The sequence below is a fragment of the Salmo trutta genome, chromosome 39, assembly GCF_901001165.1.
Source record: "Salmo trutta chromosome 39, fSalTru1.1, whole genome shotgun sequence".
Taxonomy (NCBI): Eukaryota; Metazoa; Chordata; class Actinopteri; order Salmoniformes; family Salmonidae; genus Salmo; species Salmo trutta.
This window is the reverse complement of record NC_042995.1, coordinates 3,568,268-3,594,520: the sequence shown is the minus strand read 5'-3', so window position 1 is coordinate 3,594,520 and position 26,253 is coordinate 3,568,268. Positions and strand designations below refer to the sequence as shown.

General features: G+C 45.9%; 3 protein-coding genes across 3 annotated transcripts; all 3 read left to right on the top strand.

The window, feature by feature from the left end:
• Positions 1-9,303: 9,303 nt before the first annotated feature.
• On the top strand, positions 9,304-12,406 carry LOC115179356 (coagulation factor VII). Its single transcript, XM_029740791.1, has 8 exons — positions 9,304-9,469; positions 9,810-9,982; positions 10,090-10,114; positions 10,593-10,706; positions 10,831-10,974; positions 11,155-11,249; positions 11,344-11,464; positions 11,593-12,406. Exons 1-8 carry the CDS (start codon positions 9,373-9,375, stop codon positions 12,135-12,137), a joined length of 1,314 nt encoding a protein of 437 aa, XP_029596651.1. The 5' UTR covers positions 9,304-9,372; the 3' UTR covers positions 12,138-12,406.
• A 195-nt stretch (positions 12,407-12,601) lies between these two features.
• LOC115179129 (coagulation factor VII) lies at positions 12,602-18,196 on the top strand. Its single transcript, XM_029740412.1, has 8 exons — positions 12,602-12,722; positions 12,973-13,136; positions 13,271-13,295; positions 13,427-13,543; positions 13,635-13,775; positions 15,804-15,931; positions 16,035-16,155; positions 16,244-18,196. The coding sequence occupies exons 1-8, from the start codon at positions 12,665-12,667 to the stop codon at positions 16,867-16,869; spliced, it is 1,380 nt and encodes a 459-aa protein (XP_029596272.1). The 5' UTR covers positions 12,602-12,664; the 3' UTR covers positions 16,870-18,196.
• Positions 18,197-21,988: 3,792 nt separating this feature from the next.
• On the top strand, positions 21,989-25,920 carry LOC115179128 (coagulation factor VII). The gene is made up of 8 exons (XM_029740411.1): positions 21,989-22,149; positions 22,300-22,463; positions 22,623-22,647; positions 22,914-23,027; positions 23,564-23,701; positions 23,872-23,978; positions 24,386-24,506; positions 24,634-25,920. Exons 1-8 carry the CDS (start codon positions 22,092-22,094, stop codon positions 25,347-25,349), a joined length of 1,443 nt encoding a protein of 480 aa, XP_029596271.1. The 5' UTR covers positions 21,989-22,091; the 3' UTR covers positions 25,350-25,920.
• Positions 25,921-26,253: the final 333 nt, after the last annotated feature.

Genomic DNA, 26,253 nt, shown 5'->3' with positions numbered 1-26,253 from the left:
GGGGGAAAACCCTGCCGAACAACCAAAACGTCACAGAATTTCATCAGAATATATGCGCGATCTGTTTCGACTTGGAATTATACCGTAAACTTTAAAGTCATATCGAGTTTGAGTTGAAGAAGAAAAAGTTAACATTTTTTAAAGTACTGTAATGACCCGGCTGGGTCATAAAAGGAAAAGAGACGGACTCTAGGTGTGCAGGTCAGAACACAGGTTTATTCCTAAACTGGGCTATTGTTCAGGCCACAGCCCACGCCGCTAAATGCCGAACGTACACAATTATACCATGTCGAGTTAAGGGTCACTCCCATAGGAACAGATCAAGGCCCCGAACAGAAAGAAAGAAAGATGAGACAGTAATCCCTATTTATGCATTTCCAAATCCCGCGGGATTACCCATCATACCCCCCCAACCTTTCCCTCTGTCCTGACATATTTAACCCCTGCTAGTAGCCATGAGAACCATAACACACCCACAAACACAGAACACAATACCGGGTCGTTACATAGCCCCCCCCCCTTTCTAAACCCTAGCCCCTAGGGTTACACAACAAAATCCTTAAAACGACCCGGAGGTCGCATCAGTCTCTTGGGCCTCCCCGTGTCATTTCCAGCGCCCTCCGAAGAAGCAGCCCCCATCCCAGGTTGCGCTAGAGTCTCCTCGTTAGACTGTTCCCGTGGGCTTACATCAGAGACCTCACTCCCATTTCCTACCGTTTTCCTCCCTCTGTAGGGTGCCAATCGGTCCCGGTGGACCACCACCTTCCTGCTCCGTGGGGGGACCTCCACCCGGTACGTCACCTCCCCACTCTCTCTATCACCAGACACGGCCCTACCCATGCACTGTCCAGCTTTGGGCACCGCCCCTTCTTGCGAGTGGGGTTGTGAAGCCACACACATTCTCCCGCTCCAAAGTGCCTCCCCCTAGCGCACGAGTCGTAGTGGCGCTTTTGGCGCACCCCTGCGTTCTCGAGTTGCTCTCTTGCGAAGGTGTGAGCCGCTTCTAACCGGTTCTGCAGACGACACACATAGTTCGGGCCAGACAAAACCGCGTCGTCATTATCAGGAGGGTGGCCAAACGTCAGTTCGGCTGGGGTGCGCAACTCACGACCTAACATTAGTAGCGCTGGGGAGCACGCAGTCGATTCTTGAACAGCCGACCTACATGCCATAAGAATAAACGGTAAGTGGGTGTCCCAATCTCGCTGGTGTTTTGAGGTAACGATGGCCAGCTGCTGTGCTAATGTTCTGTTAAATCTTTCCACCAGCCCATCACTCTGGGGGTGAAGCGGAGTAGTGCGCGTCTTCTCCGCGCCTAACCGTCTACACAACTCTGAGAACACCCGTGACTCGAAGTTTCTCCCCTGGTCGCTGTGAATAGACTGTGGCACCCCAAACCGACTGATTATTCCCCCCACCAACGCATCAGCTACTGTCTCTGCCTCCTGGTCTGGGAGAGCGTAAGCCTCCGGCCACTTGGTGAAGTAGTCCATAGCGGTTAGAATCCACCTGTTACCGCTGTCTGTGGTTGGAAACGGCCCCACTATGTCTACCCCCAGTCTCTCCATGGGCTCCCCTACTGGGAATTGTTGTAGGAGGGCGTGTGACTGACCTGGAGGTCCTTTTTTAGCAGCACACTCGTCGCACTGCCTACAAAAGTCCTCAACATCCCTCCTGTGCCTGGCCCAATAGAAGCCTTTACGCACGCGCTTTAACGTTTTGGAGACCCCAAAATGCCCTGCGCCAACTCTCCCATGAAGCTGCTGTAACACGCTCCCCTGCAGCCTTTTGGGCACCACTACCTGCCACGTAATTTCTCCAGTCGCTGACTTTTTCCACCCCCTCTGGAGCATCCCTCAGCCACTCTAAGGACTGTGAATTTAGCCCACAGTCCCTTGGTGACTGGTGATAGAGGGGCTACTTCCCCCCACGGCGGTCGTCTTCTCTCTTCCACCCACCGCAGCACAGGACGCAGCTCTGCGTCCTCCTCCTGGCGACGCCTCCACTCCCCAACGTCCACAGCCTCAAGCTCCCGGCACTCTGTCACCCTCAGCTGACTCACCGTGGCGGTGACTCCCTCCTCCCTGCACAGTTCTCTCTCTCGCTCCACCCGTTTGGCGCAGTACCCACAGCCATCCTCAGCACACGGGCGGCGGGACAAGGCGTCTGCATTGCTGTGGCGAAGGCCGGCTCTGTGCTCCACCTGGAAGTCGTAGGGTTGCAGCTCCTCCAGCCAGCGGGCAATCTGACCCTCTGGCTCCTTGAAGGAGAGAAGCCACTGCAGGGCGGAGTGATCCGTCCGGACCACAAACGGCAGGCCCCCCAGGTAGTACTTGAAATGGCGTACTGCTGCCACGACAGCCAAAAGCTCTCTCCTTGTCACGCAGTAGCGTTTTTCAGCCTTATCAAAAGTTCTGCTGTAATAAGCTACTACGTGTTCCCCATCATGACCACGCTGAGCCAGCACAGCCCCCAAACCCTCATTGCTTGCGTCGGTGTCCAGGATGAACGGACGGTTCGGGTCTGGTGAGGCCAGGACAGGGGCCTCCATCAGGGCACGTTTGAGGGCCTCAAACGCCCGCTGGTGCTCTTCGGTCCACTGAAAAACAGTGTCCTCCTTGAGAAGGTGGTTCAAAGGAGCCGCTACCCCCGCAAACCCCTTCACAAACCTACGATAGTAGGATGCCAGCCCCAGGAAGCTCTTAACCTCTTTTTTTCCCCCTGGAACTGGCCACCCCCTCACAGCCTCTACTTTGTCTGGCATCGTGCTGATGCCCTCACCACCCAGCTGATGCCCCAGGAACGCCACCTCCCTTTGCATGAAATGGTACTTTCCCGGATGTAATTTTAGCCCCGCCCCCGAGATCCTCTCCAACACTCACCTAATTGCCCCCAGTGCCCCCTCAAACTATGTGCCGTGCACCAATATGTTGTCTAGGTACACAACACACTCGTCTCTCGGAACCCCCGCCAGCACTCTGTCCATGAGCCTCTCAAAGGTGGCAGGAGCATTACAGAGCCCGAAGCACAGCACCTTGAACTGCCAATGGCCCCTATCTGTGGAGAAGGCCGTTTTTCACGTGCCCCTGGCGAGAGGGGCACCTGCCAGTAGCCACTGCGCAGATCAAGGGAGGAGAACCACGAGGACCCTCTCACGTGGTCTAGCGACTCATCAATCCTCGGTAGGGGATAAGAGTCTTTAGTGGTGACAGAATTTAGGCCCCTGTAGTCAACACAAAACCTAAGTTTACCCCTTTCTTAGGCACCATGACGACCGGCGCGGACCATGGGCTATCTGATGGCTCAATGAAATCAGCCCGCAACATGTCAACAATAGCTGTGTCTGCTGCTTCCCTCCTGGCAAGGGGAATACGACGGGGCCGAATTTTAATGGGTCGGGCGTCCCCAGTGTCTATTTCGTGCTGAACTAGGTGCGTTTGTCCTACCTCATCTTCCCCCCAAGCGAAGCTATCTTTAAAGTCCAACAGCAGCTGCTTTAACTGTCTCTGTTGTCTCTCATCCAGACCCTGACAGTTCTTCAGCCACACAGCCTCGACGGCGTCGATAGCTTCCTCCTTCCCCCCGTCGGGCTGATGGGGTGAAGGAGCCAGTGTGTTTTGGGCTACTGAGCTGCCTGTGCTTGCACCATGATGGGGAGTGAAGGCCGTCGCCGCCGGAGACAGCTGCTGGAATGGCACAACGACCAAGGGAGCAGCCGGGATGACCGGTGGAGTTTCTGCAAGCTTGGAGGAAGACGGAGGGACAGCCCTGCCCCCTGCTGGCCCTCCCGAAGGCGACATTCCCACTGTGGGCCCCCCCGACAGCCTCAAAGTGCCCGACGCTAAGTCCAACTGAGCCCCACAGTTTTTCAAAAAGTCCATTCCCAGTATACAGGGGTCCTGCACCGCTGCTACCCACGCCGGACACCCCACAGTTCTCCCCCCCACAGTCACAGATAGCTGACACTTACCTAACATGGGGGCTAGCTCCCCCGTGACAGTCCGTAGCTGGACAAGGGTCGGCTCCACCTGCACCCCAACAGGTAGTATGTCTGGTCTCACCAGGGTTACTGTAGAGCCCGTGTCGACCAGGGCCAAACATTCCACCCCCTCTACCTTGACGATGACATTGCAGAAGTCCCCAACGGTGATACGTCCCACCACAACTACCGGACTAGGAAACACGGCGGCAGCTACACGCTGGGGGAGCAGGTCCCCACCCTCTTGTCTGCGCTGCTGGGTACCTCTTTTGCTTACAGTAGGTTCGGGGGCGGGGGGGTGGGTCCGCGCTGCCCCCTGCGCGAGAACCCGCCGTCGTTTCCCTGGTGACGGGGGAATCTGCCACACTCCCGCTGAATGTGGCCAGGCTGGCCACAACCCCAGCAGACAATAGGAGTTGAGCTGACACTGCGGCGCTGCCTGGAGCCCCTCTCCATGACAAGCGAAGCAGTCTTGACTAGCCCGCCCAACTCGTCGACCCACTCTGGTTTCGTGACCCCTGGCACCCCAGCCACCGCTGCTCTCACCTCTGGTTGACTGGTGACTTCCACTCTCACTCCCTCACCCCAGATCAGCTCCCTCTTCCTGGCTATCTCCACTGCAGCCCGCAGAGATGGTGGGTCCGCCATCTGAACATGCTTACCCAGTTCGGTGGAAGAGAGCGCTCTAATAAAACTGTCCCGTGCCAGCTCGTCTTGCACCCCAATCGGCATAGTTGCATAAGCCCGCCTGGTCAGGCTCAGAATACCACTTGCCAACGTCTTTAATGATTCCCCCTGAAGTCTCTTTTTGTTACTCAGTTCAATCCGCAGCATGTTGGGCTGCGCGTCGCTGCCGAAACGGCCCCCCAATGCCTCCACTAGCGCACCGTAGTCGCCCCTCTCGTCCGGTGCTAGCGTTAACAGGCATTCCGACGCCTCCTCTGCCAGGCTCAGGGCAAGCTGTAACGCTTTCGTCTCGTCAGACCACCTCCCGGCTCTAGCCAACAACTCTAATTGAGTGAAAAAAACTTCCCATTTACCTTGTCCATTGAACTTTGGTAGTTTAGCCGCTACCGTGGCTAATGGCAATAGGCCGCTGCCATCTCTGTTTACATAAGCAGGCCCTGCCATTTCCGCCGATTTCCGCCGACGTCGATATCCCCGTCGCCGTGACGTCTGCTCTCGAGCGGTGTGAAAGAAAACCCGCCAGTTCTGCCATCTTGCTGACTTGACAATTTAACTCCCGCCATGTGGCCCTCCAGCTCTTCTACGGCAGTCGCCGCCCGACCCTCCCAACCGGGTACCCCCGAGCCCACAACGGACACTTTGTCCGACTCTTCCTTAATTTTCCGCCTCGCCCCAAGCATCATGACCGTAGATGCGAGTTACGCTAAAGCCAACCCGGCCTATACTGAACAGCTAACTCGCCTAGTCTCGATCCCGTAGTTCGAAAGCACTTCTGACGCCAATGTAATGACCCGGCTGGGTCATAAAAGGAAAAGAGACGGACTCTAGGTGTGCAGGTCAGAACACAGGTTTATTCCTAAACTGGGCTATTGTTCAGGCCACAGCCCACGCCGCTAAATGCCGAACGTACACAATTATGCCATGTCGAGTTAAGGGTCACTCCCATAGGAACAGATCAAGGCCCCGAACAGAAAGAAAGATAGATGAGACAGTAATCCCTATTTATGAATTTCCAAATCCCGCGGGATTACCCATCATACCCCCCCAACCTTTCCCTCTGTCCTGACATATTTAACCCCTGCTAGTAGCCATGAGAACCATAACACACCCACAAACACAGAACACAATACCGGGTCGTTACAGAACATTTGATCATATACATTAATTGCAGAAGCAGGTAGACAGTAGCCTGCAACATTTCTACATCCCTTGTTTCAAAATTACGCGAAGGGAAACATTGTGATTTGATTATGGCAGTTCAATGGTAATTTATTTTATCAGTCTTATTTTCATTTGGATAGAACCCAGGGAAGTTATTTGAAAGGTAATATGCCCTGCCAAATTGTGTTTTAAAGTTGAATAAAAGCATTTATGCTGGTCGATTATGCGCACATACAATAGTATACACTGTTACAATCTCTAATCTGATTGATTGATTGCTTCTGTGGACAGGTGTCTTTTATACAGGTAACAAACTGAGATTAGGAGCACTCCCTTTAAGAGTGTGCTCCTAATCTCAGCTCGTTACCTGTATAAAAGACACATGGGAGCCAGAAATCTTTCTGATTGAGAGGGTGTCAAATACTTATTTCCCTCATTAAAATGCAAATCAATGTATAACATTTTTGACATGCGTTTTTCTGGATTTTTGTTGTTATTCTGTCTCTCACTGTTCAAATAAACCTACCATTAAAATGATAGACTGATCATTTCTTTGTCAGTGGGCAAATGTACAAAATCAGCAGGGGATCAAATACTTTTTTCCCTCACTGTAAGAGCAGTTGGAGGCCACGGAAGGAGAGTTGTATGGCATTGAAGCTCATCTGGAGGTTAGTTAACAGTGTCCAAAGAAGGGCCAGAAGTATACAGAATGGTGTTGTCTGCGTAGAGGTGGATCAGAGAATCACCAGCAGCAAGAGTGACATCATTGATGTATACAGAGAAGTGAGTCGGCCCCCATAGAGACTGCCAGAGGTCCGGACAACAGGCCCTCCGATTTGACACACTGAATTCTATCAGAGAAGTAGTTGGTGAACCAGGTAAGCAGTCATTTGAGAAATCAAGTGGGTTACTGTAATGGAAATTATATGTTTAAAGGTTTGACAAAAAAATGTCACTCAGAAAACCTATAACCTGTTGGAATGTATTGGAAATAAGGCTATAATAATGGGTTAAAAACTATATTCCAATACTGTGTGTGAGTAAGACACTGTTACCACTTCAAAATGAGCAGGGCAGAGTTGATAAGACGACCTTGGGAAAGGAACAGGAGAAGATGCCTCCCTAAGTTAGGGAGAGAAACAACGGCCTGTGAACGGCTCGTTGGCAGGAGATTAGAAGACAGGTGGCAAGGTTGATAAGGAATGTATGTGTACTGTGGAAAAATACAGCTGCCTAAAGCGGGGTGGAGTTCTCTACTGATGTGTGTGTGTGTGTGTGTGTGTGTTAATATAAAAGGCTTTGTGCATTGTAAGGATTTTCAGAGCTCTTTTTGACGTTTTGACCATTGTAGGCTGGCTATCCGTCTGCTTCATTCAACCAGAATCTTACACACTCTGGGGGGGCAGACTGAGTAGTTTAATTGAAGTTCGGTTTAAGAACATTGATAACTTAATTCACGTAACAGTTACACACAATGAAAGGTAATACCCTATAATACCCACACAATACCCTATAATGTGAAAGTTGAACTATGTTTTTAGAACATTTTGCAAATTAATAAAAAATGAAAAGCTGAAATGTATTGAGTCAAAAGTATTCAGACCCTTTGTTATGGCAAGTCTAAAGTTCAGGATAAAATGTGCTTAAGTCACATAAAACGTTTAATGGACTCTGTTTGCAATAATAATGTTAAACATGATTTTTGATCATCTCTGTACCCCAGACAGTTATCTGTAAGGTCTTTCAGTCAAGCAGTAAATTTCAATCACAGATTAAACCACAAAGACCAGGGAGGTTTTCCAATGACTTGCAAAGAAGGGCACCTATTGGTAGGAAGAAAGAAAAAAACAGACATTGAATATCCCTTTGAGCATGGTGAAGTTATTAATTACACTTTGGATGGTGTACATTACAAATATAGAGGCGTCCTTCCTAACTCAGTTGCCGGAGAGGAAGGAAGCCGCTTAGGTATTTCACCATGAGGTCAATGTAGGTAGCCTTGTGGTTTGAGCATTGGATTAATAAATGAAATGTGCTCAGATCGAATCCCTGAGCTAACAAGATAAAAAACCATTATTCTGCCCCTGAACAAGGCAGTTAACCCACTGTTCCTAGGCCGTCATTGTTAATAAGAATTTGTTCTTAACTGACTTGCCTAGTCAAATAAAGGTAAATTTTTTTTACTTTAAAACAGTTACAACGTTTAATAGCTGTGATAAGAGAAAACTGAGGATGGATCAACAACATTGTGGTTACTCCACAATACTAACCTAAATGACAGTGAAAAGAAGGAAGCATCTACAGAATACAAATATTTCAAAACATGCATCCTGTTTGCAACAAGGCACTAAAGTAATACTGCAACAAATGTGGGAAAGGAATGAACTTTTTGTCCTGAATACAAAGTGTTATGTTTGGGCCAAATCCAATACAACACATTACTGAGTACCACTCTCCATATTTTCAAGCATATTGGTGGCTGTATCATGTTATGGGTATGCTTGTAATCGTTAATGACTGGGTAGTTTTTTAGCATAAAAATAAACGGAATGGAGCTAAGCACAGGCAAAATCCTAGAGGAAAACCTGATTTTGTCTACTTTCCACCAGACACTGGGAGATGAATTCACCTTTCAGTGAATGTTCTTGAGTGGCCGAGTTACAGTTTTGAATTAAATCTACTTGAAAATCTATGGACAATGGTTGTCTAGCAATGATGAACAACCAATTTGACAGAACTTGAAGAAATGTTAAAAGAATTTGGGGCAAATGTTGCACAATCCCGGTGTGGAAAGCTCTTAGAGACTTACCCAAAGGTGTTCCACAAAGTATTGACTCTGGTGTGAATACTTATGTAAATTATATATTTCTGTATTTCATTTTCAATACATTTGCAAACATTTCTAATAACATGTTTTCACTTTGTCATTATGGGGTATTATGTGTAGATGGGTAAATTTGATAAATTTTGAAATCAGGCTGTAATACAACGAACTGTGGAATAAGTCAAAGGGTACAAATACTTTCTGAAGGCACTGTATCTTCCTCAGTGACAGGTCTGTCTTCCCTCCCTCAATGTAAAGTGTTAGTTCTATAGTGGCAATAGACTACATTAATATTGATGTGGGCAGTTATTTTAGGAAGTTGCATTGAGGATATGTTGCCTCAGAGCCATTATAGCTTTCTGCACTGTAAACTATACTGCCTTACAAAGCAAAAGAGCAGTAACTGCACATTTGATCAAAAATGAGTTATTTACATTTTTGATACATTGAATACATGCTTTATCATGTGGACAAATATCCTGCCTCCACTGTGTTGTCATACAACAGCACCTCCTGTTGGTGTGATACTAGTAATGCCTCCTTGGCTCCAGTCCAGTCACTGTATTTCACAATGTTAGTCTCCCAGCCAACTGCCCCGTGGGTTTACCCTGATACATGTTCTGTCAGGGAGGGGAGAGAGAGACTGATTTGCTGTTTGTGTGTTTGTGGAGTATGTGTTTGTGGGAGGACTGAACTTGGGTCGAGCCCTGAGAGCTCAGTAATGGAGTCGTCTACGACCACGGACGCTCTGAAAGTGAAGCTCAGCCACCTTATCCTGCTGGCCCTCTGTATCCCAGCCTGCACCGGACTCCCTGGAAGTGAGTCTCAGATCTGAGGATGTAAATTACTTTGGTGGTTCTTGGATCAGCCCTGTACCTTTCAAATACAGCACCACACGCTGCTGGCTATTCAATGCCCTGCTTGACTTCCTGTCTGTCTGTCTATCTGTCTGTCTTTCTGTCAGTCTGACTGTATTTGTGTACAGAGACTGTTTACAGCCTTGTGTGTGCAGTAATAGAAACTTTTCAACCACCCATGGTCTTCATCAGGATTCTTCTTCATTTTCCTACTATTTGTACTCCGTTCCTGTGGAAGTTTGTTGGATGTCTATCAATTTAAAGTCGATGTAGTGTGAGCAGTCATGTCCCGTCCTGGCAGCTCCAGTATTCCTGAGCACACAGGAGGCCAGTGGGGTGCTCCATCATCAGCGCTCGCGGCGTGCTAACAGCCTGCTGGAGGAGCTGAGACTGGGAGACCTGGAGAGAGAGTGCCTGGAGGAGCAATGTGGCTACGAGGAGGCACGGGAGATCTTCACCCTCCCCGAACAATTGGTGAGTGTAAACGGAATGATCAGATGGAATCTGAGGAGGTAGGTTCTCCATATTTGTCCCAGAACATTCAAATCTTTTTAAATACCCCTCTCTCTTGTTTTATGCAGGAGGAGTTCTGGAAGAGCTACTCAGGTAGGTATCTTCAGCAGACTCAAAGCTACACTCAACTTTAACTTACAGTACCAGTCAAAAGTTTGGACACACCTACTCATTCCAGGGGTTTTCTTTATTTTTACTATTTTCTACATTGTGTAATAATAGTGAAGACATCAAAAATATGAAATAACACATATGGAATCATTTAGTAACCAAAAAAGTGTTAAAAGCTGTCATCAAGGCAAAGGGTGGCTTCTTTGAAGAATCTAAAATATATTTTGATTTGTTTAACACCTTTTTGATTACTACATGATTCCATATGTGTTATTTCATAGTTTTGATGTCTTCACTATTATTCTATCATGTAGAAAATAGTAAAAATAAAGAAAAACCCTAGAATGAGTAGGTGTTTCCAAACCTTTGACTGGTCTGTACATGTTGCCAAATCTACATATATTTCTCGTTGCTCATTATAATGGTTCTAATAATAATCTAATATTGTCTCTGTCTGTAGTGGTGGATCAGTGTGAGTCTGGCCCCTGCTTGAATGGAGCTACCTGTGTAGGTCAGGTGAACACCTACATCTGCATTTGTCTCCCTGGGTTTGATGGACGAAACTGTGGCCAAAGTAGGTACAACACACCTGTATCTGTCTGTCGAATCACTGAAATTAGCTCTTGGATCTTCTTCAATAATGGTTTCCATTTCTCTTGTCTCTTGGTTCCTGTCTGTCTCTATCTCTACCTCCACAGCCTTGATGAACTCTTATGATGGTTGTCTGTACAGAAATGGGGGATGTGAGCACTTCTGTACAGAGTTTCCAGACCTGTCTCACCATTGTCACTGTGCCCCTGGGTACAGCCTGGGCAATGACAGCATTAGCTGCATACCCCAAGGTCTGTATCACACTGGGCCAAACCCTAACAACTACAACTCCCATTAGCCCTGTGCTTCTTGAGGCCATCTCCATACAAGCACTTCATCTTCTCCTTTTGTAGTCCTTCTCTTGCCTGTATTCTCTCTTTATCCTCAACTCCTAACCTCTCTCTCTCCCTCTCTCCCTCCCTCCCTCTTAGTTCCGTTTCCCTGTGGAAGAATTGTGAAAACGTTCAGGCCCGGGCCCCGAATTGTGAAAGGCACAATTTGTCCTAAGGGAGAGTGCCCATGGCAGGTATAGCATTGCACTGTAGTTATTGACTGACCAACATGTGGCTAGATCCAGATCTATATCTGTCTCACACTCTCCTCTCCCTCTGTCACTGCAGGTTATGCTGGAGTACATGAATGAATATAAATGTGGGGGGATCCTCTTGGCTCCACATTGGATCCTTACTGCTGCCCACTGCATGTGGCACACGACTGCCTCCCATTGGCAAGTCACAGTGGGTGAGTGGGAAAATGGTATTACAGTGTTCTCTCAACACTCCCAGTATCTCAGCTGCCACAAAACCCAATGCTAACTATCACCTCTGAGTGTTCACTGTCCACTGATCCTGAGTTCCTCCCCCTTCAAGGTGAACACAACCGTGCGAAGAAGGAGGGCACGGAGCAGGTTCGGCGGGTGACGAGGATGCTGATCCACCCCCAATACAACCACACCTCCACGGACCGGGACCTGTCTCTGCTCTACCTCAAGAGGGAAGTAGTGCTTGGACCCTTCGTGGTGCCTGTGTGCCTGCCCGCCTTGGACGGCTCCTTCGGGCGCACGCTGGGGGCCATGCGCACCTCCGTGGTGAGTGGCTGGGGCCGCCTGGCTCAGTCAGGACCCCCGTCCACTCTGCTCCAGAGGCTGGAGGTTCCTCGGGTCCCCCTACAGGAGTGTCGCACCACAGGCCTCAATGTGACCAGGAACATGCTGTGTGCTGGGTTCAGGGACGGGAAAAAAGATGCATGCCAGGGGGACAGCGGAGGGCCCCTGGTCACCCGCTACAAGAACACCTGGTTTCTGACGGGCGTGGTGAGCTGGGGTAAAGGGTGCGCCCAAGAGGACGTCTACGGAATCTATACCCGCGTCTCTAACTTCCTGGACTGGATCAATCAGACCATGGCGACCGGCTAAGTGGGAGTGTCCATTTAAAAACACCCCTCCAAAAAACACTGACTGATCTCCTCAAGGATGATGCTGGATAATAGTCCAAGACACAATCCTGTACCAAACTAGAGTCTGGATTAAGATATAAACTATAAATATAATGATGACATTAATCTTTATAGTTTCTTAGACAAATCTAAGAAATATATTTTCTTTGATCCAAGTATTAACGTCTGTGTTTGCTGAAAATTACAGTGTATTCAGCCAGAATAAATAAATAATTATTTGAAAATGAAGTTGGATTGTTTTCCTAACTGATAAGAAACATAACACAACTTAGTGTGCATGTAGCCATGAGATCAGTGATGTAACTGAAAGAGTATGAGGGGCTGTGAAAGGGAGGGAGGAGACTGCATAGGGTCAGTGACAGAGGAAGGTAAGCACGTGTTAGGGGAGGGTTAGGGCCCAAATCAGGATTTTGTCCAGACTTTGGACCTGTGGACTGAGAGGAACAGAGAGCGACAGTGTGCTTAGATATTCTGAGGGCAGTCATCATGTGGCTTCATGTTCTCTGTCTTACATTAAGTATCCGCTGCTGTCATCCCGCCTCAGGTAAGTTAACTTACCCCTACGTATGTGTTTGTGTGTGTGTGTGTTTCTAACATTAGTTTGTAAATATGCATTCATTTATGTACAATACATATCTATCTCTGTCGTCTTCTTGTTTGCTTGTGTGTGTGCATGCAGTTTGTGCGTGTGTGTGTGTGTGTTTGTGTGTGTTTTTATGTGTGTGTCTGTGTGTGTTTGTGCATATGTGTCTATGTGTGTGTGTGTACAACTCCCCTCTCCTCCGGTCTTGCAGTGTTCTTGGCGCGGGACCAGGCCCATGGCCTCCTCATCCGGCCTAAGCGTGCCAACACCGGCTGGTTCGAGGAGCTCAAAAGGGGGGACCTGGAGCGAGAGTGCCTTGAGGAGAAGTGTTCCAAAGAGGAGGCGCGGGAAGTGTTTGAGCACGAACAGGCTACGGTCAGTGCCTGGTTGAACCACAATCTGATCATGAACAGACCATAGTCTGCATGATAGGCAAAAAAACAATAATGACTATGAACATGATTCCTACCTGATATCCTCAGTGAATTGTCCCCATTCTCTTCCCTTAGGAGGAGTTCTGGAGAAACTACAATGGTGAGCTTCCGTACAGTGTGTCATTTCTACAGTCACAAATACCCAGACACCACCACCATTATATTTTAATCTTTTAACATCTTTGTTGATCATGAGATCCCAAATGTACACAAATGTATTCATCCTTACAGTTCAAGACAGCTGCCAATCGGACCCCTGCCAGAACAAAGGAAGCTGCTCGAGCATATCAGGATCTTTTTACACCTGCCTGTGCATGCCAGGCTTCAGTGGACGGAACTGCGAGCTAGGTAAGACTTATTGATGGGAGAAGTTTCTGTGGAAACTAGTTTCTAAGGTTTCTTTCCCCATTTACTTACATAAACCCATTCTTTATGTCAGCATTCAAGGCCATTCCTGACTCCTGCTTGCATGAGAACGGGGGGTGTGAGCACTTCTGCGAGGAGGAGGGGGGCCGACGCAACTGTTCATGTGCGGACGGCTACTTCCTGGGGACTGATGGACAGCGTTGCCTGACACAAGGTTAGCAGTCACAGGCCATGTCCCATGTCAACGTTGTATGACCAGTTGTATTGTCATCATGTATGATGTTATCTATGGATGTATCCCGAATGGCATCCTATGTCCTATACACTGAGTGTACAAAACATTAGGAACACCTTCCTAATATTGAGTTGCACCCCCTTTTACCCTCAGAACAGCCTCAGTTCGTCAGGGCATGGACTCTACAAGGTATCGAAAACGTTCCACAGGGGCGCTGGCCCATGTTGATTCCAATGCTTCTCACAGTTGTGTCAAGTTGGCTGGATGTCTTTTGGGTGGGGGACCATTCTTGATACACACAGGAAATTGTTGAGAGTGAAAAACCCAGCAGCGCTGCAGTTCTTGAGACACTCAAACCGGTGCGCCTGGCAGCTACTACCATACCTCGTTCAAAGGCATCTAAATCTTTTGTTTTGCCCATTCACCCTCTGAATGGCACACGAACACAATCCATGTCTCAATTGTCTCAAGGCTTAAAAATCCTTCTTTAACCTGTCTCCTTCCTTTCATCTACACGGAATGAATAAGGGATCATAACTTTCACCTGGTCAATCTACAGTATGTCATGGAAAGAGCAAGTGGTTCTAATGTTTTGTACACTTAGTGTATAGTGTAGTACTTTTACAAAAGCAGTGCACTATATAGGGAAATAGGGTGCCATTTGAGACGTGCCTCTGGTTGTAGTATATACACCCTCTGGTTGTAGTATATACAGTGCATTCAGAAAGTCCTCAGACCCCTTGACTTTTTTCAAATTTTGTTACGGGGTCTTTTTCCTCATCAATCTACACACAATACCCCATAATGACAAAGCAAAAACAGGTTTTTAGAAATGTTTGCTAATAAAAAAAAATGATATCACATTTACAAGTATTCAGACCCTTTACTCAGTATTTTGTTGAAGCACCTTTGGCAGTGATTACAGCCTTGAGTTTTCTTAAGTATGACGATACAAGCTTGGCACATCAAGGATCTCTCTGTACTTTGCTCCGTTAATCTTTGCCTCGATCCTGACTATTCTCCCAGTCCCTGTTGCTGAAAAACATCCTCACAGCATGATGCTGCCTCCACCATGCTTCACCGAAGGGATGGTGCCAGGTTTCCTCCAGACATGACTCTTGGCATTCAGGCCAAAGAGTTAATTCTTGGTTTCATCAGACCAGAGAATCTTGTTTCTCATGGTCTGAGAGTCTTTAGGTGCCTTTTGGCAAACTCCAAGCGGGCTGTCATGTGCCTTTTACTGAGGAGTGGCTTCCGTCTGGCCACTCTATCATAAAGGCCTGACGGGTAGAGTGCTGCAGAGGTGGTTGTCCTTCTGGAAGGTACTCCTATCTCCGCAGAGGAACTCTAGTGCTCTGTCAGAGTTACCATCAGGTTCTTGTTGTCCTCCCTGACCAAGGCCAATCTCCCCCGATTGCTCAGTTTGGCCGGGTGGCCAGCTCTAGGAAGAGTCTTGGTGGTTCCAAACTTCTTCCATTTAAGAATAATGGAGGCCACTGTGTTCTTGGGGACCTTCAATGCTGCAGACATTCTTTGGTACCCTTCCCCAGATCTATGTCGGAGCTCTACGGACAATTCCTTCGACCTCATGGCTTGGTTTTTGCTCTGACATGCACTGTCAACTGTGGGACCTTAAATAGGCAGGTGTGTGCCTTTCCAAATCATGTCCAATCAATTGAAGTTACCACAGGTGGACTTCAATCAAGTTGTCGAAACATCTCAAGGATGATCAATGGAAACAGGATGCACCTGAGATCAATTTCGAGTCTCATAGCAAAGGGTCTAAATACTTATGTAAATAGGTATTTCTGTTTTTTATTTGTAATAAATGTGCAAAAATGTTAAAACCTGTTTTCGCTTTGGGGTATTGTGTGTAGATTGCTATGGATTTGTATTTATTTAATCCATTTTAGAATAAGGCTGTAACGTAACAAAATGTGGAAAAAGTCAAGGGGTCTGAATACTATCCGAAGGCACTGTATAACCTCTGGTCTCTTGTGGCTCCAGAAACAATGGCCTGTGGGAAGGTTCCTGTCCTGCACGGCAGCGCCTCCGAGAAGGGAGACGTCCCGTTGGACCCCCGTGCACGCATCGTGGGGGGAACAGAGTGCCCTAAGGGTCACTGCCCCTGGCAGGTACAGTATGAACCAGTTGCCTGAACTCAGAAACAAAGCGGCGGACATGTTTATGTATCTGTCGTAGAGGTGAAGTCTCTTTGCCCACTGTGTGTTTCTACAGGTGTTGTTAGTGAGAAATGGGAAGGGCTTCTGTGGAGGAGTCATCTACAAACCCACCTGGATCCTCACTGCCTCTCACTGCTTGGAGAATATCAAGGCCCAGCACCTAAAGGTGGTGGCAGGTATGGACTGTTTTTCCTTAGAAAAGAGTCAATGCAGCGGTTGTGTGTTGAAGTCTGAGTTGTTTCAACCTTTTCTGCATGTTTCCAGGTGAACACGACACAGAGAAAGACGAGGGTACGGAACAGACCATAGATGTGGCAGAGATCATCATGCACAACAGCTACGTGTCAGACACGGCGGACAGCGACATCGCCCTGCTACGTCTGAAGACGGCCATCATTATCACGCCTTTCGCCGTGCCCGTCTGCCTGCCCACCCGCTCGATGGCGGAGCGTGAGCTCTGGGCCATCAACCTCCACACGGTGAGTGGCTGGGGCCGGCGCAGCGAGAACGGCCCTACGTCACGTGTCCTCCGGCGGCTGGAGGTGCCACGTATACGTACCCAGGACTGCATTGAGATGAGCGGCGTCACGCTAACGGCTAACATGTTCTGCGCCGGCTACATCGAGGGCAAGCAGGACTCCTGTAAGGGGGACAGCGGCGGACCACTGGTCACCCGCTACAGAGACACCACATTCCTGTTGGGTATCGTCAGCTGGGGAAAGGGGTGCGCCCGGCCGGGGAACTACGGTATTTACACCCGCGTGTCCAACTACCTGGACTGGATCCACAACTACACGGCAGAGCAGCCGACAGCGCAGCCGACAATGCAGCCACAGAACACCACGGCCACAATGCAAAACACCACGGTCAATCCAAATGCAGTCTTATAAGTGTCACAGAACAGGAGCAGTGCTGAGCCCAGTTCCTTATTGGGTTCAACTTGTAGTACATCTCTGAAACCATATTTGGCTTTCTGATTATAGTATTTATATTTATCATGTTTCTCGTGCTTCGACTACACTTTCTAAAGTTTTTCTGTATGTTTGTTGATTTTATGGTTTGATTTCCCTCTGATTTTTGATTGATTGATGCCAAAGTAAACGGACCCTTCTGCTGTGTCATGATAACCATTAAGGCAAACTGACTCTTACGTAAGTTGGTGTTCAATTACAATGCATTTGCCATCTTAAAACAAATCTGCTTGCATTCTGCTCAGACCCGACAGGCTATTTTTGTATGTTATAAGAAAGAGGATAGTCACTGCCTTAAATGTTATGACCTCTATGCGGTTAGTTGGGCCAACAGGATTGAGGGTATAAAATGTAATTTTTTTTATTATCAGGGAACAATCTTCTCAAACTAAGGCAATTTGATATGTATTTAGCAAAATACGACCAGAATAGTGGTAAACATATGAACACAAAAGCTGTCAGAATTGCTGAGTGTTGTAGCCGTTTCAAATATATTACATTAAAACACTGTTCTAGAAGCATTCACTGATGTCTATTAATTAACATGATATGCAATATGATTCTGTAAATTGTGTTAAAATGAAGAAATGTGATGTGAAACCTTCCCCGTATATTGCCCCCTACTTGAAATCCCATTGGAATGTATTACGTCCAGCAAAGAGGTACAGGTTACCCATTTTGGCAAAATGTCTTCATAATGAGTGTGTTGCACATGGGTATGTGTGAAACTTACTCCTCAGCCTGAAGTGTCCCCACAAGCGCCAACGAATAGCTGGCTTTTTGTGTGGCGCTGACTGGTAAGACGCTTAAGGAGGGCGGTCCCAAGTTTGCGCCAGGTGTGGGCAGAATCGGGAGGAAGTGGTACTCAAGCAAGCAGCATGACGTCCTTTACAGGTGTACCAACAAACTTTACATAAAGCAAGTCAAATTCCTAGCTATTAGTAATTTACCATAGGGTACACATTTTCCCAACCAGCTCCAATTAGCTTTAACTGGATTGGTCTGTCATTGCCACAACAATAATAGGTGTAATCTGCCTAATCCTAATAAAAAAAATATGATAGTTATGCAGATAAAACAACTAAATTAGGCAGGTTTGCAAAATAAATAATCTTTGTAAAATGTTAACAAAATTCTTCTACAAATTTGCAAAAAACTGTATTCATGTAACTGACTCTGGTTAACATTTGGATCCCTAATTTCTGTATTTTATTTTCCAACAATAAATTATAATATTCCTAAAGGGTTATTTCACTGGTTTGTAGTGATTATAATGATATACAATATTATGTCATATTGTTAAATGTAAAATCTAAGTATTGAATCCTGACATTCCAACATAATATTCTAACAAACCACCTGCTGATGAGGGCGTCAACTTCCATAGCTGGTGAAGTACTAAAGTCTTAGCTTCACAGCCTTTATAGATAGTGTCTAGTTACACAATTAATGGAAAAATAGTATATTGTAGTATACGGCCTACTGAAATATGTATTGGTCAGTGTTAAAAGGCTGGATTTTTTTCAATCACTAATTTAATTGTTTCTATTTATTTTGTCAACCAGCAACTGAACTAATGGCTACAAAATGATAAGGCAACATATTTCATTAAATAACTTGTAAGGTTAGAGAGCATTATTTTAAGATCATGATGGTCAGGGACAGAAGAGATGTTAATTTTTTTAGATAATTTGTGTTTACCTAAATATTTATGTTAACTTGCTGGGACAACTCAACAAATAGCAGATCACACCTTTCATCTTAGCATGCTGAGTAGTCCTATACAACAGACTATTACAGATGGCAATGATAAAACCAGTATACTACTAGATCTGGATCTCTTGAACTTGTATTATTTCCCAGTATGACCGATTTCCCTAAAACAAATATGTAGTTCGGCTATTTGTAACATTGTACTTTCAATGATGAGTCAGTCTAGGTAAATCATTAGATCAGATGGCAAACATTAACCAAATCCTATGGTTTTTAAGATGAGATCCACCCAACAGAATGTTCCATTGTTGTTTTACATAGTCATTTTCAATGAGCATGTGAACATTCCAACTTGTCTCAACATTCCTTTATCAGCCTGTGAACATTGTATTGCTTAGACTCCCATACAACAGGAGGTAGGCTATCATATATCAATTTGATCAGGGGCTTGTGGGGAACAATTTAATACCATCAAACCTTTGCCACCCCAAAGTGGATTTTTTTCCCCACTGGCCCATGGACTAGGACAGACATTGAAACAAGCAAGCAATTCTATAAAGTTGGTTAAAACCTTTGTAGCCTAGCTACTTTCTCCTGTTCTGCATCAGTGGGTCTATTTACACTGGGGGTACCTTTGGACCCTCCAAACAAGAGATAGGCCCTAGCTACAGTTAAAGTCGGAAGTTTACTTACATTTAGGTTGGAGTCGTTTTTCAAAAACTAGTTTTTCAACCACTCCACAAATTTCTTGTGAACAAACTATAGTTTTGGCAAGTTGGTTAGTGCATCTACTTTGTGCATGACACAAGTATTTCTTCCAACAATTGTTTACAGACAGATTATTTCACTTATAACTCAATGTATCACACTTCCAGTGGGTCAGAAGTTTACGTACACTAAATTGACTGTGCCTTTAAACAGCTTGGAAAATTCCAGAAAATGATGTCATAGCTTTAGAAGCTTCTGATAGGCTAATTGACATAATTTGAGACAATTGGAGGTGTACCTGTGGATGTATTTCAAGGTCTACCTTCAAACTCGGTGCCTCTTTGCTTGACATCATCAGAAAATCAAAAGAAAACAGCCAAGACCCCAGACAAACAATCGTAGACCTCCACAAGTCTGGTTCATCCTTGGGAGCAATTTCCAAATGCCTGAAAGTACCACGTTCATCTGTACAAACAATAGTACGCAAGTATAGACACCATGGGACCACGCAGCCGTCATACTGCTCAGGAAGGAGACGCGTTCTGTCTCCTAGAGATGAACATACTTCGGTGCAAAAAGTGCAAATCAATCCCAGAACAACAGCAAAGGACTTTGTGAAGATGCTAGAGGAAACATGTACAAAAGTATCTATATCCATGGTAAAACGAGTCCTATATCGACATAACCTGAAAGGCCGCTCAGCAGGGAAGAAGCCATTGCTCCAAAACTTCCATGAAAAAGCCAGACTACAGGTTGCAACTGCACATGGGAACAAAGATTGTACTTTTTGGAGAAATGTCCTCTGGTCTGATGAAACAACAATAGAACTGTTTGGCCATAATGACTATCGTTATGTTTGGAGGAAAAAGGGGGATGCTTGCAAGCCGAAGAACACCATCCCAACTGTGAAGCACGGGGTGGCAGCATCATGTTGTGGGGGTGCTTTGCTGCAGGAGGGACTGGTGCACTTCACAAAATAGATGGCATCATGAGGTAGGAAAATTATGTGGATATATTGAAGCAACATCTCAAGACATCAGTCAGGAAGTTAAAGCTTGGTCACAAATGGTTCTTCCAAATGGACAATGACCTCAAGCATACTTCAAATGTTGTGGCAAAATGGCTTAAGGACAACAAAGTCAAGGTATTGGAGTGGCCATCACAAAGCCCTGACCTCAATCCTATAGAAAATTTGTGGGCAGAACTGAAAAAGCATGTGTGAGCAAGGAGGCCTACAAACCTGACTCAGTTACATCAGCTCTGTCAGGAGGAATGGGCCAGAATTCACCCAATTTATTGTGGAAAGGTTGTGGAAGGCTACCAGAAACGTTTGACCCAAGTTAAACAATTTGAAGGCAATGCTACCAAATACTAATTTAGTGTATGTTAACTTATGACCCACTGGGAATGTGATGAAAGAACTAAAAGCTGAAATAAATCATTCTCTCAACTATTATTCTGACATTTCACATTCTTAAAATAAAGTGGTGATCCTAACTGACCTAAAACAGGGAATCTTTACTTGGATTAAATGTGAGGAAATGTGAAACTGAGTTTAAATGTATTTGGCTAAGGTGTATGTAAACTTCCGACTTCAACTGTACATACATTCAATGATGCATATCATGAAATCAAATATGTGAACGATTATGATATTACAAAGGACAGTGAAAAATGTATTATAACAGGTAAATATAGGGATCAAATTTCATATTTAAGATACACTACATGGCTAAAAGTATTTGGACAGCTGCTTGTAGAAGATCTCATTCCAAAACTGTTGCCACAAAGTTGGAAACACAGAATTGTCTAGAATGTCATTGTATGTTGTAGAGTTAAGATTTCCCTTCACTGGAACTAAGGGCCCTAGCCTGAACCATGAAAAAGAACCCCAGACCATTATTCCTCCTCCACCAAACTTTACATTTGGCACTATGCATTGGGGCAGGTAGCGTTTTACTGGCATCTGCCAAACCCAGATTCGTCCGTCGGACTGCCAGATGGTGAAGCGTGATTCATCACTCCAGAGAATAAATTTCCATTGCTCCAGAGTCCAATGGCAGCGAGCTTTACACCACTCCAGCCGACGCTTGGCATTGTACATGGTGAGCTTAGGCTTTTGTGCATCTTCTCGGCCATGGAAACCCATTTCATGAAGCTCCCGACAAACAGTTCTTGTGCTGATTTTGCTCTCAGAGGCAGTTTGGAACTCGGTAGTGAGTGTTGCAGCCGAGGACAGAATTTTTTTAAGCGCTAAGGACTCGGCAGTCCAGTTCTGTGAGCTTGTGTGGCCTACCACTTACCGGCTGAGACGTTCTTATTCCTAGAAATTTCCACTTCACAATAACAGCACTTACAGATGACCGGGCCAGCTCTAGCAGAGCAGAAATTTGAGGAACTGACACTGAGCTCAGTACGGGCCATTCTACTGACATTGTATCCCAATGGAGATTGCATGGCTGTGTGCTTGATTATATACACGTCAGCAACTGGGGTGACTGAAATAGCCGAATCCACTCATTTGAAGGTGTCCACATCCTTTTGTCCATGTAGTGTAAGACATAGGCCTAATCCTCTGGTTCCGGTCTGGTCACTATCACCTAGATGTGGCCACTGTTTGCAGAGCAGTGGGAGTGAGCTGTTGGAGTGAGTGGGAGTCATATGAGCTGGCATTGTTGAACTCAAATCTCTTCAGTTTTGGGTGATTCAGGTCCGCCACGATGCTGCTGAAAACACTTTGCGCACTTTGGGCCATTTCAACTGTCATTTCTGCCGCTGGTAAGTTTGTTTCGAAAACATATATTTTGAATATAGCGTTATAGTTAGTTAAATGATAAAGTCATATTTTTTTTAAAGATGGAGAGGTGCCAAATGTTGTTTGGCACCAGTTGTTGTCTTTCTTTTATGGCTTGTCATTCGATGTTTAAGTCTTCTTGAAGAAGGACGATGCGCACCTGGTGCTTGACAGAGCCAGGCGCGCCAACAGCGGCTACTTCGAGGAGATGAAACAGGGCAACCTCGAGCGCGAGTGTGTGGAGGAAATTTGTAACTATGAAGAGGCTCGGGAAGTTTTCGAGGACGACGCCCAAACGGTGCAATTTTGTAGTCATTTCAGTCGGTGAAATATTTGCAATTACTTTTAATTGAAGCACTATTTTAATTTAATTTAATGAAATATTTAGCAATGCATAGAAACGTGAGAATTCCAGAGATAACTCTTAAAACTGACTATGTATGGTTTGTTTCCACAGAAAAGGTTTTGGTTGACATACACGGGTAAATCCGATTTTTCTATGTGGATTGTACACAAATATTTCCAACCAGCCTAAAATATATGTTAGAGTATTGCTTTCAAATGTGCTTTCAGTCATTTTCATCAAATGCTAATTATATTGTTGTATAAAATCCAATATTTTAGAGAATAATATTCCTCTGCACGGTTGCAGTGCACAACAAACACGTTCCTAATTTATTTGCACAAGATATGTCCAGCATGTCAAATAGCAAATGTCATAAACCTTTACCCTATTGATCCCTCTAAGGTCAGGACCCCTGCCTGGTCAACCCATGCAAAAACAACGGAACTTGTGTTTACATGGATGACTCTTACACATGTCAGTGTCTGGAAGGCTATGAAGGAAAATACTGTCAGAAAGGTAGGAAGAGAATTCCTAGCTGCCATTTTTATACCAATAGTTTACGCCAGTGTTTCTTAATCCTGGTCCTGGGGACCCAAAGGGGTGAACATTTCGGGTTTTGCCCTAGCATTGCACACCTGATTCCACTAATCAAATGTTAGATAATGAGTTGATTAGTTGAATCAAATCAAATCAAATGTTATTTGTCACATGCTCCGAATACAACAGGTGTAGACTTTACAGTAAAATGCTTACAGACAAGCCCTTAACCAACAATTCAGTTTTAATAAAAACAAGTGTTAAGAAAGTATGTGTGCTCAGATGTGTAGTGCTAGGGTGAAGACCAAAATGTGCACCCCTTTGGGTTCCCAGGACCAGGATTAAGAAACACCGGTTTTCACAATAGTTTCATTCCAATAGATGATTGTAATTACGCAGTAGTAAGAGCACTGTAACGTGAAGTGTTGCCCACATTTGCTAGTGGGCTGATATTATATGTTGACCCCATTATGCTTATCCTACTTGCCTTTCCCCTTCATCCCAACATACTATAGTGTTTGAGGACACCCTGAAATGCCTCTCCCTTAACGGGGAGTGCGAGCACTTCTGTAACAATTCTGGGTCAAGACGCAAGTGTTCCTGTGCTCCTGGTTACGCCCTGGGAGAGGACGGAAGACAGTGTGTTGCCCAAGGTACTGACTGTAACTGACAGTAGATGAGCCCAGATGTTTTGTTAAAGACTGGAAATCCCTGTTTGTTACAAACAGACTGTAATATTTACAGAACCAAAAGGAGCCAACGTGTATTTGTTGATGTATGAATAGAGTTAGAAACAACAACTTGTCTGTCTGTCTATTATCAGTTCAGTATCCGTGTGGTAAAATCCCAGGCTTGGAAGCTCCGATGAGCCAGGCACAAGTCAGACTAGTTGGTGGGAACCACTGTCCCAAAGGAGCCTGTCCGTGGCAGGTAACACATCAACACCTGGCTGTGGAGCACAATGGATCCATCCACCTCGTTCACATTTCATTGGCCCTTCTACATTTTAGTAATTTAGCAGACACTCTTATCCAGAATGACTTGGAGTAGTGAGTGCATTTTTTGTGCTTGTCCCCCATGAGAATTAAACCCACCATGCTGGAATTGCAAGCACCAACTGAGCCACACGGGGCATTGTGATACAATAACTAAACCACAGTCATTCACATACAACCACTATCCTCAAAGTCAAAGGGTGTAATATTAACTAGGTTAGTATCTATTACCACCTCTTCCATTAGGCATTATATAATTCCACAGTATTATTTTGGTTTATGTGCAATGAGATGTGATAGATAAGAGTGGCCAATTTGTCTTTGTGATGGGACTGGTTGCAGGTCCTATTGGAGCATAAAGGCACTAGTCTGTGTGGTGGGGTCATAGTTCATCCTGACTGGGTCATCACTGCTGCCCACTGTGTCGTGGATAGAGACACCAAGGACCTGATGGTGGTCGCAGGTAGGTTACGGTGTGGGTGTGGGTTGTGTGCCTTTCATAGAGCTTCTAGAAACATAGAGTGAGAACATTGTTTGTGTCCCTATGTCACATAACAAAACACTGTCCTAATGAACAACACTGTTTCCAGGGGAATACAACATTGACGTAGAAGAGGGCAGCGAGCAGAGGATCCCCGTGGCCAGAGCCATACCCTACAACCTGTACGACCCGGCAACAGGTGACAGTGACATCGCCCTGGTGCGTCTGAGAGAGCCTGTAACTCTGGGCCCTGACACTGTACCCATCTGCCTGCCTCAGCAACACTTCGCCAAGAGCGAGCTGGCGGCAATCCGCTTTCACATCCTTAGCGGCTGGGGGAAGCGCACCAACGGGGGCAACAATCCCCAACCTGGCACCCCGCTAGCCCCCTCCTCGCCCTTCCTCCGCAGGCTAGCCGTGCCCATCCTGCCCAACTCTGAGTGCACCCTCAAGAGCGGCTTCAACTTCACCCAGAACATGCTGTGTGCCGGCTACATGGAGGGGAACCAGGAGGCCTGTAGGGGGGACGACGGGAGCCCCCTGGTCACTTACTACGGGACCACCCACTTCCTGATGGGCGTGGTGGGCTGGGGGAAGGGCTGCCCCAAACAGGGTTACTATGGCGTCTACACTACCGTAGCAAACTACCTGGACTGGGCTGAGGAGGTGATGAATGCTCCTTCAGTCAGTGCTCCGGGGCCTTCAGTCAGTGCCCCAGTGATGCCATTCCTGCTAGAGATGGCATTAGATGAAATTCAGATTCAGCAGGCTACGGAGAAGTTAATGACACCACCTCCCAATAAACATGTGCATAGCATTGGCTAACTCCCATTAAATTTGTCACCAGTCACCACACAACACCAATTGTCATTACAGTGAATCTATTGTCATATAACATTAATAAATATTTTTATAGTACATGGAAGCTACAGTATATCATGCTAATGGTGTAGAATATCGTCCTGTTTCATCGCTTTCTTTTCATTTGACTCTTAATGTGAAGTGTAAATTTCACGTGGTGATTTGGATGACCTGGTGCCATACAAAATGTTTGACCTGATGCCATACAGAATGTTTGACCTGATGCCATACAAAATGTTTGACCTGATGCCATACAGAATGTTTGACCTGATGCCAGACAGAATGTTTGACCTGATGCCAGACATAATGTTTGACCTGATGCCATACAGAATGTTTGACCTGATGCCAGACAGAATGTTTGACCTGATGCCAGACATAATGTTTGACCTGATGCCAGACATAATGTTTGACCTGATGCCATACAGAATGTTTGACCTGATGCCATACAGAATGTTTGCTTCCCAATACGTACATTTACTTCCAAAGTTTCCTCTCTGATAGCTGAAGAATAAACATTACTCACTGAGAAACTACATCTTAGCCTCATTTGTGTTATTTGTGTTATTTGTGTGTGTGTGTGTGTGTGTGTGTGTGTGTGTGTGTGTGTGTGTGTGTGTGTGTGTGTGTGTGTGTGTGTGTGTGTGTGTGTGTGTGTGTGTGTGTGTGTGTGAATGAAAAGTCCAAATGTATCCATAGCCACACTTCAGCAGTAGCTTAATCATACGCATTTCTTTAGATTTGCCGTTTAAGGCACCACAACACAGCAGGCCTAACCATTGGAATAGATCCTTTAGTGTCAATATTAACTCAGTGATTTGGACCTCAGAACACTGATCACATGATCACTGAGGATTTTCTGCCCCTTCCT

Excerpts from the sequence above, each read along its gene's own strand:
- LOC115179356 (XM_029740791.1), top strand. The coding sequence starts at position 9,373 with ATGGAGTCGTCTACGACCACGGACGCTCTGAAAGTGAAGCTCAGCCAC. Across the intron at positions 10,707-10,830 it reads TGGACGAAACTGTGGCCAAA|CCTTGATGAACTCTTATGAT; the intron begins GTAGGTACAACA and ends CTACCTCCACAG. Across the intron at positions 10,975-11,154 it reads CATTAGCTGCATACCCCAAG|TTCCGTTTCCCTGTGGAAGA; the intron begins GTCTGTATCACA and ends CCTCCCTCTTAG.
- LOC115179129 (XM_029740412.1), top strand. The coding sequence starts at position 12,665 with ATGTGGCTTCATGTTCTCTGTCTTACATTAAGTATCCGCTGCTGTCAT. Across the intron at positions 13,776-15,803 it reads ACAGCGTTGCCTGACACAAG|AAACAATGGCCTGTGGGAAG; the intron begins GTTAGCAGTCAC and ends TTGTGGCTCCAG. Across the intron at positions 16,156-16,243 it reads GCACCTAAAGGTGGTGGCAG|GTGAACACGACACAGAGAAA; the intron begins GTATGGACTGTT and ends GCATGTTTCCAG.
- LOC115179128 (XM_029740411.1), top strand. The coding sequence starts at position 22,092 with ATGCTGCTGAAAACACTTTGCGCACTTTGGGCCATTTCAACTGTCATT. Across the intron at positions 22,150-22,299 it reads AACTGTCATTTCTGCCGCTG|TCTTCTTGAAGAAGGACGAT; the intron begins GTAAGTTTGTTT and ends TCGATGTTTAAG. Across the intron at positions 22,648-22,913 it reads GTTTTGGTTGACATACACGG|GTCAGGACCCCTGCCTGGTC; the intron begins GTAAATCCGATT and ends GATCCCTCTAAG.